The 17,136-nt window shown below is 47.2% G+C and overlaps 1 protein-coding gene across 2 annotated transcripts in view; it reads right to left on the bottom strand.

Moving 5' to 3' along the window:
- Positions 1-316: 316 nt before the first annotated feature.
- Positions 317-17,136, bottom strand: part of OSCP1 (organic solute carrier partner 1) — a 25,857-nt gene continuing 9,037 nt past the window's right edge. Inside the window, exons 2-11 of one of the 2 annotated variants that reach the window (XM_055082933.1) lie at positions 16,442-16,596; positions 14,598-14,619; positions 11,809-11,885; positions 11,226-11,306; positions 5,495-5,598; positions 4,901-5,029; positions 4,290-4,359; positions 2,321-2,460; positions 1,336-1,399; positions 317-1,095 (exon numbers count right to left, since the gene is read on the bottom strand). In XM_055082933.1, coding sequence (XP_054938908.1) covers positions 979-1,095; positions 1,336-1,399; positions 2,321-2,460; positions 4,290-4,359; positions 4,901-5,029; positions 5,495-5,598; positions 11,226-11,306; positions 11,809-11,885; positions 14,598-14,619; positions 16,442-16,596 — 959 coding nt within the window. In that variant the 3' untranslated portion in view covers positions 317-978. Of the gene's footprint in view, positions 1,096-1,335; positions 1,400-2,320; positions 2,461-4,289; positions 4,360-4,900; positions 5,030-5,494; positions 5,599-11,225; positions 11,307-11,808; positions 11,977-14,597; positions 14,620-16,441; positions 16,597-17,136 lie in introns of both variants that reach the window. The other variant, XM_007115133.3, reaches the window with a different exon arrangement.

Below are 17,136 nucleotides of genomic sequence, written 5' to 3'. Positions count from 1 at the left end.
GAATATGAGGTGGAGGGCTGACCCTCCTTCCTGAAACAATTAGGGCAGCGCTGGCCTGAGATAGTTCTCATGGATCCCAATTCGACTTGGCATCCTGCCAAGGGAAGTCACTCATCTGGTGCACGGAAGGGAAAGTGGTACACCACGTGCACCTCCCGTACATCAAACTTAAGGCTCTGCTTGGCCACTAATGGCGAAGCAGAGGAGACAGATGTCATGGCACGTCATGCTGGGTGTCTTTAGAAGGCAAGAACACTAAGTGGCAGAGGAAGACTCTGGGGGTAAGGAGGACGTATCGTTCTTAAAAAGCAAAGTGTTTCCTTGGTACACATTTCCACATGGGATAAGCCCACACTACATATGGATAGAGAGATGTGCGGAGAACCACAGACACCCACACGCTCTGCACGGGGCCTGCCTGAGGATTCCCTGTCAAGGCCTTGCTTCCTCTGCCTCTGAGGTGACAGTTCCCAGTGTGCCAGGGAGAGGAGGGCTGTATCAACTGGGCCCCGACTGTCTGAGGCAACTGCCTTTTCCACTCACATCAAACTCACAAGGCAGAATACATCCGAGAAAGCTCTGAAGTTTTGTGATGACTCACAGGCATCTGTGAGCAGTAGGTCCCCTGAGCAAAGCTGTAATGAAAACAGCAACAGGAGCGCCCTCTTACCGACTCTCAGGCTTGAACCTGTGGCTCCGGATGCTTTGATTGCCATAAAACTAGCAAGAACATGGGAAAGGTCCAATTTAAAAGCCAGAATATATTTTGCTGAAAATATGAATATGTGTGTGCCTTCCAGAGACTGCGCTCCCTGAGGGAGACCCGCACAGTTCGTTAGGACATAAACCGGAACAAGAGGTAAGGAAGGGCTTCACTTGGTAGAAAGCTAGCAGCATCATTTGTCTCCCTGGGGCATCCCCCAGGGTCCTCATCAAGCAGCCTCTCCGCAGGGGGAGGGGCGTGCCTGGTCAGCACAGCTATAACTCATCCATCATGGCAAGCAAATCATCGCCCTTGCTGGCGCTCCGCCTTGGCTGGTCCAAGATCTCAAACTCCCCCATGATCCGAGCCAGCTCTTCGTTCGTCTGCTGGTCCTGTGAGAGAAATGAGAGGTGGAAGGGAATGAGGAGGATGTGTGGGCACCGTGGCCTCTTTGTGCAGCTGGTAGTTAATTTTCCCACCACTGTGATGCATTTCAGTTCCTCACCTGTTTGTCAGAATAGGGCCTACATTACGTGCCGATGAGAGAGGAGAAGGGAGGGCCTTTGAAGTTCAATGTTATTATGAGATGAGGAGGGGAATAAGATTTGACTTGTGTAATCCCCTGCACACACCTGAGTAGCTTGGATGTTGATAGCTTCATAGAATAACTCTTCTGGCCTGGTTAGCGCTGCCTGTCTGCACAAGATGGTAGAGAAATGGGTCAAAGGTTAGGGTTGTCTCCCTGCTAGTGTGGCAAACTGGCCCTTGGTAATCTGGCAACCTATTTTTTTCTGCCTCACCTCCTGCCCTTTCCATTCAACTTTCTACCCTGTCCCCAACCAGTGCACCCTACACTCCAAGAAGTCCTTTTATGTCTCTGTGCCTTTGCACATACTACTGCCCAGAACGTTTTTCCCCTTCCTCTGCTTGGCAAACTCCAAGACCCAGCTCAGTTGCCAACTCCTTCAATCCGCGGGTGCAAAGTCAGTCGCCGTGTCCTCCGCTGGAGTGTTTATGACATGGCGCTCGAGTGACTTGTGCACGTATTCATGCTCCTGCGACACTGGGAGTGCCTGAGGACAGGTCCCAGGTCTTCCGCTCCATCTGTGGGTCCCCACACGTACCACAGTACCTGCCACTTCAGTGGAGAGGGAAATAGAAGGCAACCCCCATCCCAAATATTTGGTTGCGAGGAGTATCACATGAGATAATGAAGGCAGAGGTGCTCTGTAAACTGTAAAGCGCTGTGTCAGTCTCAGTGAATTGCCACCACTATTGGTTCTGGGGGAGACTGATCCCAAAGATATCGTGCTCCGACCTCCTTCTGGTTTCTTAACAGTCTTTTGTTAACATGATTATCTTGACTTCCAGTTCTCTCATTGAGTTGTGCTTTGCTAAATGAAACATTAGAACTATTTTTTGAATGAATCCACAAAGTTCAGGCTATTTAATACTGGTGGATTCTTCTTTAACTAGGTTATTGAGTTTGCTGGTATTTCATTTGTGATCTTTACCTCTGTGTTTATAAGTGTCATCGGATTATAACAGTCATTTTTCGGTTCTTATCACACTTAGGATTTCTATATAGGTCTTTAAAGAAACGGGCTGAAAACATACTCTTCCTCTTCATCAGTGGTGAAGAGATTCAACCGGAATCCTGGCTCAGGGCCACTGGGTTTCTTGATCTCCATGCCTCCTATCAGCCTGGCCAAGAGATTCAGCTCTTCTTTAGCAAGAGGGTTTGGAGCAATGCTTTCCTGCAGGAACAATTTCATGATTTTTAGCCACATGAAGGTGATCACATTTTCTGCTGAGACCCCAGAGCCCCGGGGTGGTATTATAAAACAAGGCAAAACGATAACAGTTTAAATTACTTCTGGGAAGGACTGGGTCCAAATGAAACATAGAAAACAGGCTTAACCAAGAGAGGAATAACCTGTGTCAGAAGCGGAGGGGACTCTAACAAGGCACAAACCAGAGAGTCTCAAGATGAGGGGAAGGCCCCAGGGATCCCCATTCTCCTCAAATTACCTTCCTCCTTGAAGGAGAAGAACGTTGCTTCTCCTTCAGGCAATCTAGTTCCCCCAGCCTTTACAAGTAGCCTGGCTGGAGGCTCCAGGTCCAAGGGCACTCATTCCATGGGAGCGACCACACTGCGCTCAGGTGGTGACCGTGAACAACCCCTCCCCCCGTCCCCCCACCGAATCCCTTCCGTCCTGTGGCTCCCACTCACACTGCCTGGTCCCACTGCAGCCTGCCCCGCTCCTCCTAACCGGCTCTCTCTAACCCAGCCTTCCCCTGCTTGGCCTCTTGAATCGGGCCCCATGTCCCTGCCCAGGCGAATCTCTGGCCACTGCTGCTATCGTGTTATGATCTAGCCATGTGGGAGAGACGCTGCCTCCCCGCTTCCCCCAGCGCTATGCCTCTGGATGCCTTTGCTCATACTGTCACCTGGGTTTGTATGCCTGTTTCTCCCTCTGGGCTATTTAGTATCTTCTTCACTCTACAGCCTCGCTTGAATGTCGCCTCCGCTGAAAAGCCTTCTTGTTCCCTGTCCCCCGCTCCCACCCCCCTGGACAGGACAGGTGTTCTGACACAGCTCTTTACTCAGAATGCTCAGCGAGCGTCTTACGTCTTCTGCCGTGTTGTAGTTATTTGTTCCATCACCGTCTTTATAAGCCCCTTCAGGATGGGACCACATCTAAGGCAGCTCTGTGTCCTGGGAACCCAGCCCATAGACGCAGTTCAGCAAATGTTCACAGAATAACTGAATATTCCATGATTTGTCCCTATAGCTAGCTGGTAGCTAGTTCAGTGAAAATTTATACAACAGAGTTCAGAGAACCAAAAACCCCATTTTGAACTTAGCTTCCACATCATTACACAGGGAAGCATTGCAAAGGGATGTTTTAAGGATCAGAATACACACAAGTGCTAAACTCAGCAACCACGGACCTCGTAGCACTGGTATGATGCTATTTCACATGTCCTGGTGTGTGGTTCCTGCTTAATTATGGTGGTGGAGCCAAGCTTAAAATTACCTAATTAGTCAGATCACTGGAAGTCTCCATGAGAAACGGTAATTAAAAACCTGTGTGATGGGGACTTGCCTGGTGGTGCAGTGGTTAAGAATCCGCCTGCCAATGCAGGGGACACGGGTTCAAGCCCTGGTCCGGGAAGATCCCACATGCCGCGGAGCAACTAAGCCCGTCTGCCACAACTGCCGAGCCTGCGCTCTAGAGCCCGCGAGCCCATGTGCCGCAACTACCACGTGCCTAGAGCCTGTGCTCCACAACAAGAGAAGCCACCGCAATGAGGAGCCCATGCGCCTCAATGAAGAGTAGCCCCCGCTTGCTGCAACTAGAGAAAGCCCGCGCACAGCAACGAAGACCCAACGCAGCCAAAAATAAATAAATAAAATTAAAAAACAAAAAACCTGTGTACTGGTAAGGCGGAATGGAGAAGATTGCAAACAATGAGGGAAATGTTGGCCAGCTCTGAAATCTAGAGATCCCTCCCTCTCCCCATCCAGACTCTTGTATCTAGAAATAAGCTATGAAGATAAACAAGGGAGGCAGAAGCTTACCTGTGTCTGTGCAGCTAAGTTCTCTGATGCTCCAGACATATGGGTCTCCACGGGCCGGTTCACACTGTACCTGGTGGCAACAGAAAACCACGAAAACACTGTCCAGCCCTTTTACCCTGACTTCCTTCTAACTCATAAATATAGTGCATAGTTTTTATTTTGAGGCATTAAAAAGTGTCCAGAAAGGTGCTGGGAATACAGAATACAACTAAGTTGGTGTCAACCACTCAAATTTTGCTTCTTCCCCAAACAAAATATCTGGGAAGCTGTGTGGAAATTTTTTCCTCTGGCAAAGTAATGTGTATCGCTGAAAAAAACGTGATCGGTACATGAAGGCCAGGCCCTTTTAGATCGCCACTGCAACAAAGGTTTTGGCTAGTTCTCTTGCATGGCTATTTAAAATTATTTATCTTTTCAACTTGTTAAGTTACCTTATGCTGGGAAATCTGAGGTGCCCTTCGGAAACATCGGGGCTCTGCCTGCCGTGTATCTAAGGGGAAATTCCTCCAATTGTCAGCAGGGATTTTTCATAGCAGAAGTCAAGCTGGTTTTTTAAGTGAAGGGACCTCCGTTGGACTTGAATTCATTTGGGGAAGGAGGAATTTGCTTACATATTAGTTCCCAGTTTCAGGACTCGGTCTCCATAGAGTTCAAAAGACCCTTCTTTGGGGGCAGCGACATAGCTCCCGCCGTGCTTGAATTCTGCCTTCTTCACTTCTTCGCCTTTGTTGTTGAACGTTCTACAATACAAAGTAGGACGTGATGACGTGTTCTCCAAGCTTGGAGAGTCCCAGAGGCTTCTTTAATCTTGGTACTATGGGACCAAAGGGGATTCACGCACTGCTTCAAGATAAAGATGCTGGTTGATGTAATGATAGTAATATAATGATAATAATAATAATAATAATATTTATTGAGTACATGTTATGTGCCGGGTGCTGGGTAGCACTTTGGAGCATTACAGTATTATCTTATTCATCCTCCCAGTAGACATTCAAGAGATGAAGAAATAAATCCTGGAGAACTGGGTGGTTTGCTTCAAGTGTCTGCGAGGTGACAAGCTGGGATTAAACCTCACCTCCTCACTGCTGTGCTTAACTGAAGAAAAGGAGGGGCCCCAGCAGGGCTGCATTCTACGTGGTGGCCCACATACTGGTTTCCTAGCACCCCAAACATTGGTCTGACAATTACTGTTGAGAATTCACCTGATGAGTCCGGGAACTTTGGTTCCCCAGGGAAGAGGCCCAGACACTGGCAACACAAAGCGACCGTTGGAATTCTGAACTTTGTCCTTTAGAAATATGGACACCTGCAAAAAAAATACTTATTGTCATTTTTCTTGGTATATTTCCATAGACATATGCATTCTGAGGATGGAAAGTGTGTAATGGCTTAAGAATGCTACCTAAGAGAGAAAAACTCACCGTAACTAACACCTGCAGAGGTGTAGTGTTTTTACACGGAACTTCTTTGGCGCCATACATCAAATCTTCCAGGTGAGCAGTGCTACCCCTGCCTTAAAGATGAGGAGGCTGAGGTCCACAGAGTGAAATGACTTGCCCAGAGAGAACAATAAGAGACAGGACCAGAATTCAAAACCAAGGTTGATGCCAAATTCCACACCCATTCCTTGGTTCCTTGCAAACTTTGCATACAGCTGGGAGGCTTGAGCTATAAGAACATTATCTCCGTTTTACCGATGAGGAATTGGTGGCTCAGAGGTTAAGACACTTCCTCTGGGCCAGCCAGCTCATAAGGGGCAGGGCTGAGGATTCAAACCCTTGTGTTTCTGACTCCAAGCTCTCAGCTATGTGCTGGACTGGTGGATCCAGCTGGCATTAGAGTCTGAAGGTCTTCTCTGCGCCTGAAAACCCTACATGATGCTTACTCCTACTCCTTGCTTCGTGCGCTCTGTATTCAGATCTTGGGCAGGTTAAATCCCATCAAGATTGTAGCAGTTAATCAATTTTATTGGGGAGTTCCCTGGCTGTCCAGTGGTTAGGACTCGGTGCTTTCACTGCCGTGGCCTGGGTTCAATCCCTGGTCGGGGAACTAAGATCCCGCAAGCTGCACACCGCCAAAAAAAAAAAAAAAATTTTTTTTTAAAATCAGTTTTATTGGAGCTTAGCTTCCTCATCTGTAAAGTGAGATACATTTGAAGGTCCCTTGAAACTCTAAAATTCTACAAGATCACATTAGTAATATCATCAAGGATAAGCATCTGTTGGCACCAATTACACCAGGTGGTTACACGCCTGTGCCTTTACTGAGATGGTGTCCTCTTAACCCCTCCTCCTGTTTTCCCATGGTCCTGGTGAAAACCTATTTCTTTTCTTTCTTTCTTTCTTTTTGTGGCCGCACCACATGGCTTGTGGGATCTTAGTTCCCCGACCAGGGATCAAATCCGGGCCCACTGCGGTGGAAGCATGGAGTCCTAACCATTGGACCGCCAGGGCCCCAAAACCTATTTCTTTGAAAAGCTATTGGATCCTCTATGAAGACTCCCTGATGCTCTTGGGTAGAGGTGGCCATGGCCCACGTTGTGTCCTCTCTCTTCACACTCTTCTGGGTCAGAACCAAACATACACAAGGTACTTAGGTATTTAGTGCACTTTCCCTTCTCTGATGAGGTCCTGAAGGCAGGACCCACGTTTCCTATGGAAAGAGGGAATGAAGGTCACGGAGCTGTGGGGCTGGAGTGCTGGATGAGACATCTCCATGAGCACCCACATGCCACAGGATGATGGTAGGAGTCAGGTGGCCAAGAGGAAGTGAGCCAGGGATGTAAATGCTTGGTGAATGTGGGTGAGTGACTTGGCAGTCAGTTTCAGCAGTGAGGGATGAGTGCAGGGCTTTGGCTGGTGTAATGGTTGCTGGACTGGCCTTACAAGAGGAGCGCTAAGTTTGTGAGGGCAGGAAAACAATGATCGGAAGGTGAGGGGGAGAAGCTGGCAGAAAGCTGACTCTGCTTCTCACATCCTGCCTGTGGATCAGGGAGAATGACCGGCCTCCTTCAGGTGGCCAGAAGACTTCGCATACCGTCTCTCTGCTGTATGCTGAGGAGTCCCACATTTACGTCTCCAGCTTGGCGCTCTCCTCTGAGCTCCAGGATTAGGTATGCAACTACCTACCTGACTCTGCTACTTGGAGAACAAATCCAATTTAAATAGAATTGATTATTTTTTCTACTCAAATACACTTCCCTTCAGTCCTTCCCCCACTCAGAAAATGGCACCAGCCACTTAGGAGTTTTTCTTTCTTCTTCTTTCCCTCATTCCCCACATCCAATCTCTTAGTAAATCTTACTGGCCCTGCCCTGAAGGTATATTCCATACTGCTAGCACCTCATCCAAGTGCTTTCATTTTTACCTAGATTTTGTAACTGCTGTCCTACCTCTACCCTTGTCCCATTTAATTCATCTTCCGGACACAAATCATGTTACCACTCACCTTAAGATGCTCCAGATCTTTGCTTTACTCTTAGAATAAACTCCTTTACTAGCATCTAAAGCTAAGTCAACTGGTAGGTAGGTACCAGTTTATTCATGACTGGCATCTCTTCTGATTAGTTAGTGCCCAGGCTGCAGAGGTGGTTAACTTTATTTTAAATATCACCCCTGCCTAGATATATGCTCCATCCTCATTGGCTTTCGCTCTGTCCAAGGAGCATATCATGCTTTTTCCTACCTAATGGCATTTGAACTAGCTGTCCCTTCAGGTTGGATGCTCTCCCCTGAGAGCTTTGTTATTACACTCTCAACTGAAATATCTGTCCTCAGAAAGGCTGTCCTTGCCTCTGTCGTCTACGGATGTGCTGTCCAGTATGGTAGCTACTAGTTAAGCATGACTATTTAAATTTAAATTAAATCAATAATTCAGTTTCTCTGTCAAACTAGCCCTATTTCAAGTACTCAACAACCACATGTGGCTAGTGGCTCTCATACTGGCCGGCACAGATACAGAACATTTCCATCACCGACAGGAAGCTCTGTTGGACAGTGCTGGTCTAAGGCAACATCCTGTCCCAGTTGCCTTCTATAACTTTACTGCATGTGGCCACCTTCCTAAGAGTTATCAGAGCCATAACACGATTTACGTGTCCTCCTTGTCTCTACCTACTAGCACGGAACCTCCCCAGGGTAGGGCCTCTGCCTTGTTCACTTCTGTATCTCAGGACTGAAAACTGCCTGGTGTAGAGTAGGCACTCAATACATATTTGTTAGACTGACTAGTTTTCCAGGGATGAACTATTTCCAAGTGGAGTGGATAATGGAGTGGAGGTGTAAGGACCATGCTGTGAAGAGGCGAAGATGGAGTTACGTTTTCCAACAACTGGAACAGGGGGAGCACAGGAAGAAAGTCCGTGAGAGAAGACGCACGTGTGGGAAGGAGCATTCGGAAGAGGGTGGGTGACCTGAGGGCCCACCTTTTAGGAGGCAACTCTGGAGGGGCTCTGGAGAGCTGAAGGGGTTGGGACTTGAGATGGCTGTACATAACTGCTCGGGACTCCAAATGGAATCGGTCTTTGTGCAGCCTCTGGGGCCTGGGGCACAGGTCAGGCCTTGACCATACTAAGGCCACTTCACGTTGTCTTGTGATATCACAGAAAGCTTTGGACATTAGGGTGAGGAGTCTTGCATTTGCTTTGGTTAAACAACGAGCAAGGGAGTTTTCAGAGTTGTGTGTTCTTGATTTAGTTAGTTTTGCTAAAAAAAATCTAAAACCTATGAAGATTGTTTTGAACACAGAGAGAATCTGTATAGGCAATCATAAATTGCAGCTGAGCAGAAATACCATTAAAGACCAGATTTGGAAAAGCAGCCAGATGTTACAGATCAGTGGCTGAGTCATGTCACGATATGTGATCCCTATTTCTCTTGATGAACATTCTGATGTTTCATCGCCTGCCCATTTAGCAATTAAAGCTTAATATATTTTGTGGTTTAATATATTTTAATGATTTTGTTATAGACTTATTATTAGGAAAGTCTTTTTATCAAAATGAATTTTATCTTGCCAGAATTGAGAAATCAATATGGCTGCTTATATTACTACAGTCCATAAAATAATGTCCAAATATGCAGTCTTGACAACCATGTGATGCAGAGTTTTTAATATTTTAAAGCAATGCAAAACTTAATCTTATTTGTACTTTTATATTTTTAATTTTAATTGATGACTATTAGAGATCTTAATTTATATTGATGTTATTATTGCTCCATCCATAGCAAATGAAATTATTCATGGGGGTTAAAAATAAAATTGGCCTCAGCGTTGAAATCTATTTGTCTTTCCCTGTCCATAGGAGGGAAATAACAATCAGGTTCTAAGCATATTCTATTTCTTCTTTTTTTTGAATTTTATTTTGTGAATAGGTTACACATGCACATATACAAAATTTAAAAGGTTCAAAGTGTGGGAATTCCCTGGTGGTCCAGTGGTTAGAACTCTGTGCTTCCAATGCAGGGGACACAGGTTCGATCCCTGGTCGGGGAACTAAGATCCCACAAGCCGTGTGGCACGGCCAAAAAAAAAAAAAGAAAAAAGGTTCAAAGGGAACACGAGGGAAAGTCAGTCTCTCTTGTATCCCTATCCTCCATGCGGTTCCCCACTCCCAGGAGCCAACCACTGTGACCAGTTTCCTGTACATCCTTCCAGAAGCATTCTATATTGTATACATATATATACAAGCAAATACATATATATTACATGTGATGGTTCACATGTAATATGATGGTTCACATGTACATGATGGTTCATCCTCCTGAAAAACCCTAAATTAGGTACTGTCATTTCCATTTTTCAGATGATGAAACTAAGGCGCCAGGAAAGTAATTTGCCCAAGGTCATGGAGCTGTGCTGTAGGTGGGATTCAAGCACAGGAGCGCCTGACTCCAGAGTCTGGACTCATTTTGCTGTATCACCCACCCTCCCATATCAGTGTGTTAAATTCTGGGAAGGAACAAAGTCCTGTGCAAGAGAGACAGGCCCCAAATTCAGAAGCTCAGAAATGTGTTTTTCAAAGTTAGGGTGTAGAACTGTCTGGAGGAGGCAGGGTCAACAAGAAGTATGAAGGCCTGAGCTGGGCTGGTGGCGACAGGAATGGAAAGCAGGGCGTGGAGAGTGAAAAGGCAGACTCGATGGGCCATAGGAGCAATTAGAAGATCAGAGAAGGGAAATCAAAGTTGTGATGCTCTGGTTCTGAGCCGAGTGAGTGAGGGAATGGTGGCGCCCTGAAAAGAAACCAGGAAGTTGGGCAGGACTTGAATTGTGGAGACTAGTTTAGCTACAGACATTAGGTTGTGGGCATGGGGGAGTGTCTCAGCAAGCAGGTGGAGATGTGGGTCTGGACGGCAGGGCTGGGGCAAGGGTTGGGTAGAGGTTAGACGTAGGAGTCATAGGTGGAAGGGTCAGTCGGCAGCCAAAGTGGGGAGGAAAGCGATTCCTCACGAGCAGGGGGTGAGTAGAGGCAGAGGGGGAAGGTTTGGAGACAGGACGAGGGGGAGGAAAGAGTGAAAGGCAGAGAGAGATGGGAGAGGTAAGGGAAGGCCAGGACGGTATGGTGCCAGGAAACTCCATGAAAGGCGACAGTTTCTTGGAGCAGGAGGGCAGCCTCCTGACGGCTCAGAGACTGGAGAAGTCAAGATGATAAAGGATCGAGAAAAGGTTTTGGAATTGAGATCAGGCTGGTGGCCTGGAAAAGCAAAGGAAGAAGCCATATTTTAAAGAAACACGTAAGGTAACTGGGAGGGAATGGCGGCACCACTGTCTTCCTTGGTCCATTGAAAAACTGCTGAGATTTGTTATGAGCGTGGAGCCAGACACCGAGGATGTTGGTAACTGGGCAGAATCCCAGCCTTGTCTGCCCTGAAGACTTGCACCCTGTCTCCCCAGGACAGCAGCGGCAGGGTGCTCCCGGGCCGCCCACTCACTCACCCTGATGTGCAGGTCCTGGAAGAAGATGAGGAGCGTCTGCCGGATCAGCTGGAACTCCCCCGCAGAGAGACCCCCGTATATCTGCGGAGGCAAAGCAGATAGAGGCATTCCACTTTCAGAAGTGAGATGGAAAGTGCAGGCAGGCAGGGGTGGGCGGGTGCTCAGGGATGGGAGCCAGAGAGCAAGGAGAGGACCCAGCTGCTGGGCAGGAGGGCCAGCACTGCACCCTCGCCTGATGGACAAGCCCCACGGTGGCACACCGAGCAGCGTGCACCTTACCTCCCCTGTTCCCCACGATTCTATAGAACATCCACCACCAACTCCCTTTCAGAAAAGTTAGGGGAGAACAGCTATGCTCTGTATCATTGCTTCCCCAATTATGAAGGCAACAGTGAGAGGGTATAAGATGATAATGTCTCTTGTGTTTCCAAAACGGATACCTGTAGATTTTGAGGGCTTTCTGGGAGAGGCAGGTTTTGTCATTCCTCACCCTGTTCTCTTTGTCATAGAATCTGTCTGTTCTTAACAGAGGAATGAGGATGAGTATTGGGGCTGAGAGGTGATAAACTGACGATATGCTTACTTCAGTCAGCTGCTGGAAAGTCTCATCCACTTGATGCAGGATGTTTGGGGAGTCTTGGATGAATCCCTTGATGGCATCTAAATGATTGAAAGTGACCAGCAACACATCCTTGGGACGAGGACACAGCAATACTTGATATTTGAAAGCCATTGTCATCAGGTCATAGAGCTGCCAACCCATACATGAATGAAAGAAATAGGACCATAAAGGCAGACATCAGAACCTCAAACAATAATTCAGTCGGCACTTACCGGAAACCAATTCTGGGCTTATCATGCAGCTCAGTGACCATATCTAGTCATCACTCAAACCAAGACACTGTTGAGAGTAAAAAGGGGTGATACTAATAATTGAGCTGGGACAACAGGAGTAGACCAGGATATTCCTGGGCAAACCAGGATCTCTGGCCAGCTTACATGTATTGTTGATGGAATACACATGAAACAGTACGGGCAGCTGGGGGGACCTGGACAAGGTGCTGGACGTGGAGAATGAAAACCCAAATTCAAGCCCTCCTTGCTGCTGACTTGTTGGATGGCCCTGGCCAAGTCTCTTTGCCTCTCTAAGCCTGAGTTTTCTCATGCGTAAAAAATATTCCTGGGACTCCCCTGGTGGTCCAGTGATTAAGAATTCTCCTTGCAATGCAGCGGACATGGGTTTGACCCCTGGTTGGGGAACTAGGATCCCACATGCCATGGGGCAACTAAGCCTGCACGCCAGATCTACTGAGTCCGTGCACTCTAGAGCCCATGTGCCACAACTAGAGAGCCTGTGTACCACAACTACTGAGCCCGCGTGCTCTGGAGCCTGCACACCACAACTAGAGAGCCCGTGCGCCACAACTACTGAGCCTGTGTGCCACAACTACTGAGCCCGTGCGCTCTGGAGCCCATGCGTCACAACTAGAGAGCCCATGTGCTGCAACTGCCGAGCCCGTGTGCTCTGGAGCCTGCACGCCACAACCAGAGAGCCCGGGCACTGCAACTACTGAGCCCACACGCTCTGGAGCCCATGCACCGCAACTGCTGAGCTCGTGCTCTCTAGAGCCCGAGTGCCACAACTAGAGAGAAGCCCGCATGCTGCAACGAAGATCCTACATGCCACAACTAAGACCCGATACAGCCAAATAAATAAATAAATAAATAAATATTTAAAAAAATACTCCCTAATTTCCCAACACTGCAGAACAGCTGAGAGGAGTAAATGAGAAAACACATGTGAAAGTGGCAAGAGTGAAGTTCCACGACTGCATGAGATGAAAAATGAAACTTAGTAAGAGATCAACAAGCCCCAAGTATGGTATGACCACCCAGGAAGATCAGAGGTGAGACACTGGTGAGGACCAAAGTGGTCACGATAGGCTTTGTGGAAGAACTGGGCCTGCTACAGACTCAAGGCAAGGTTCCAGCCGGCTGAGGGAGGGGAAAGGCATTCTGGTGGAGGGGAAGAGCATGCGTGAGGGTCTGGAGGCAGCCACAGCCATGCTATTTTCCTGGGAGAAGGAGGAGAGCAGCCTGACTGGAGGGGATGGTTTGTGTTTGGGGTGGTGGGAAATAAAGGTGGGTACGGCAAGGTTGGAATATTAGAGGTTTTAGAAAGATGGACAAGATAATTTAGACTAGATGTGGTAGGAATTAGGGGGCTAATGAAATGCTCTGTGCTGGTGTGATAAAAGTAGTAATTAAGTGAGATTGGTGACTCTGGCCATGATGAGATGCGAGAGAAGGGAGAGACTGGACTGGGGAGGATTAGCTGGTGCCTGGCTCCTAAGAGGGTGGCAATAACATCTACTGATTGTATGAATGAAAGAAATTTTGCTGGAGTGACCCAGATGGAAGGCCTGGAATAAAGATGGTGGGCATGGATAAGGAAGGGAAAAGAAGAGCATGTGACACTCAGGAGGAAAGCTGTCAGTACATGGTGCTTGCCTGACTGGATTCGGGGGACGATCTGAGGGCTGTCCAAAAGGACCACAGCATTTCCAACTTAGTGCCTGGGAGATACATGATGCTACGACGGAGTCAGGGGAGTTTGGGAGAGAAGGTATGGACGCATCGGAGGTGGGCTTGGGAATTAAACTACAGCCACCTGAGTGCTGTGCGAGCACGTGGATATGCATGGCCTCAACTGATCCCCTTTAATTTCACAAGAACTCTATGAGGTACGTATTATCCCAAGTTTAAAAATGAAGAAGCTTGCCTAGTTTCACATAGCTGGTACTTAGTAGTAGGGTGAGATTTGAAACTAAAGACGGTCAGATCCTGAAGCACGTGCTAGAACCCTCTACATGATCCCCTTTCTCCAACATGCAGATAAACATCTCGCTTAGAAAGTGGCATACAGCAGGAGCAGCCTGGTGTGTGTGTGCAAGCACACACGCAGGCGTGTCTGATACTAGAGATGTAGATTTAAGACTCTCCACCAACATCATCAAACATTAAGTACCTGGGACATCCCTGGTGGCGCACTGGTTAAGAATCCACCTGCCAATGCAGGGGACATGGGTTCGATCCCTGGTCCAGGAAGATCCCACATGCCGCGGACCAACTAAGCCCGTGAGCCACTACTGAAGCCTGTGCGCCTAGAGCCCGTGCTCTGCAACAAGAGAAGCCACCGCAGTGAGAAGCCTGCACACCGCAACGAAGAGGAGCCCCCGCTCGCTGCATCTAGAGAAAGCCCGCACGCAGCATCTAGAGAAAGCCCGCACGCAGCAACGAAGACCCAATGCAGCCATAAACAAACAAACAAACAAACAAATAAATTTATAAAAAACAAAAAACATTAAGTACCTGTTGTGTACAGGGCACTGTGCTAGGAATAAAGGATAAAAACAGGTATAGGATGAAGAAATGAAAGTTCAGATGAGTTATTCAGTCAATTGCATCTCAGAGCTATTGGTAGAAAGAAGACTTGAACCCAGGTTTTTTTATTCCAAGTTCTGTGTCCTTTCTCAGTGGAAACCCAAACTTTCTTAAAGGCAGAGAGAGAGGAACAAGCAGAGGAGAGAAGATACCGAACATGTATCGAACATCTATGTGCCAGGCCTTCTTGTGTCATTGTATCTATGTTTCTCACTTAATCTTCCCACTAACTGATGAAGTAGCTGTTATTATCCCCATTTTATAGATGAGAAAACGGAGGCTCAGGGAAAGAAAGTAACTTTCTAAAGGTAAGTGGCAGAAGGTAAGAGGGCACAGTTAAAGGCAGTCTTGGGGCTTCCCTGGTGGCGCAGTGGTTGAGGGTCCGCCTGCCGATGCAGGATACACGGGTTCGTGCCCCGGTCCGGGCAGATCCCACGTGCCGCGGAGCGGCTGGGCCCGTGAGCCATGGCCGCTGAGCCTGCGCGTCCGGAGCCTGTGCTCCGCAACGGGAGACGCCACAACAGTGAGAGGCCCGCGTACCGCAAAAAAAAAAAAAAGGCCGTCTGTCTCTCTGAGGTTTCCAGGTACCAGCAATGAGACAGTGATTTTTGCACACCTGGCACCCATTGTCAGTCCTCATGATTTATAAAAATTCACATAACGAAGGGACTTGAAAAGGAATTATTATTATCATTATTTTAAAAACTAACTGAAGTCCATGTATTATTCAGATTTTATTAGTTTACCCTAATGTCTTATTTCTGTTCCAGGATCACACATGATATTTAGTCATCTTGTCTCCTTAGGCTCCTTTTGGCTGTGACAGTTTCTCTGGCTTTCCTTGTTTTTGGTGGCCTTGACAGCTTTGACGACTGGTCAGGTATTTTGTAACATGACCCCCGAATGGTATTTGTCTGATGTTTTTTTTCATGATCAGCCTGGGGTTGTGGGTTTTTGGGAGGAAGAACACAGAGGCAAAGTGTTATCCTCATCACATCATATCAGGGTACCACCACATAGCTTATCACTGTTGATGTTATCACCTGTCGAGGTAATATCTGCCATGTTTTTCCACTGAGAAGTTAGCTGTTTTCCCCCTCCTTTCCATACCGTCTTCTTTGGAAGGATGTCACCAAGTGCAGCCACATTCAAGCAGTGGGGCGTTATGCTCTCTATCCCTGAGGGCAGAGTATCTATATAAGTGTTTGGAATTCTTATGAACAGGAGATTTATCTATTCTCTGCCATTATTTATTTGGAATTATTCCTTTTAAAATCAGAGTACCCAAAAATTGGTTTCGCAAAGAAACAGATATGTATATATTATAAATATTGGGTTGGCCGAAAAGTTCGTTTGGGTTTTTCCGTAACATCTTACGGAAAAACCCAAACGAACTTTTCGGCCAACCCAATAAAGACTGAGCAGTTTTGAATTTGCTTTTTAAAAAAAATGCCTGGTTTGCAGAGCTGAGCTTTGTTACGGAAGAAGCAGAATTAAAGCTTTTAGGGTTGGGTGCTTGTATTGGGTTAAGATGTTCCTAAACATGTCCATGCAAATCAGCACACTCTTTGGGTGACATAATGGAATAAACAACACAGGGGTTGGTGCAGATGACTTCTGAGGTCCTTCCCAACTTGGAACTCAAGAACAACCCATGTTTACAGGTGCCTGTCTTTTGCCGGGCACCACTGCATACGTCATCTCATTTGACTCCAGTCTGTGATCATCCACAAGAAATGCAGCCTAGGGGGCAGAGGCAGCTGTCTGCTTACCTTATCCATGCTGGCCTGGTTTAGTCTCATGATGGAGGCGTGAGCCAGGCGGTCGTAGACTGTCCTCAGGGCCTTTTTGGAGTAGAGCTCTTGGGGTTTGAACAATTCCTCCATAAACTTTCGATTGAACATGGTTGAGATGATGTCATTCAGAACTGTAGAGACAAGAGAAGATGCAGCTGAGCAAGGTGCTGGCGGAAGCTTTATTCAGGAAATGCTCCCTGGGTACGAATGGAATGGAGGAGCTGGGCCTATGCAGGGTGGGGATGTGGATGTGTTTGGTGAGATCTGCTCCCTGGGGAGAAACCACACAGGTGTCCCAGTAGAAAGCAGGGTCAGGAGTGCTTTATGAGACCATCTCAGGGCAAACATACATGTGATAATGTACAAATACGCTGTGCTTCATCCGTTACAAACCACTTTTACATACATTATCTCACTTGGTGATAGGGGCTAAGTTTCTTCTTTCTTTAAAATAGATTCCTATTAGAATCTTTAAAAAAGATTCTTTTCAATTAGAACTCTACCTTAAAATGAGAAACAGCATCATGCTGTTTTGTTTTTTTGTTTAGCAAGTATATAACATTTTAACTTAAAATTAAATTTTATAAAAATGGGACCTAGAGGGGCTTCCCTGGTGTTGCAGTGGTTGAGAGTCCGCCTGCCGATGCGGGGAACGCGGGTTCGTGCCCCGG

Source organism: Physeter macrocephalus, chromosome 3 (genome assembly GCF_002837175.3).
Source record: "Physeter macrocephalus isolate SW-GA chromosome 3, ASM283717v5, whole genome shotgun sequence".
Taxonomy (NCBI): domain Eukaryota; kingdom Metazoa; phylum Chordata; class Mammalia; order Artiodactyla; family Physeteridae; genus Physeter; species Physeter macrocephalus.
Note: the sequence above shows the minus strand (reverse complement) of the source record. Positions and strands in the feature narration are given on the sequence as shown.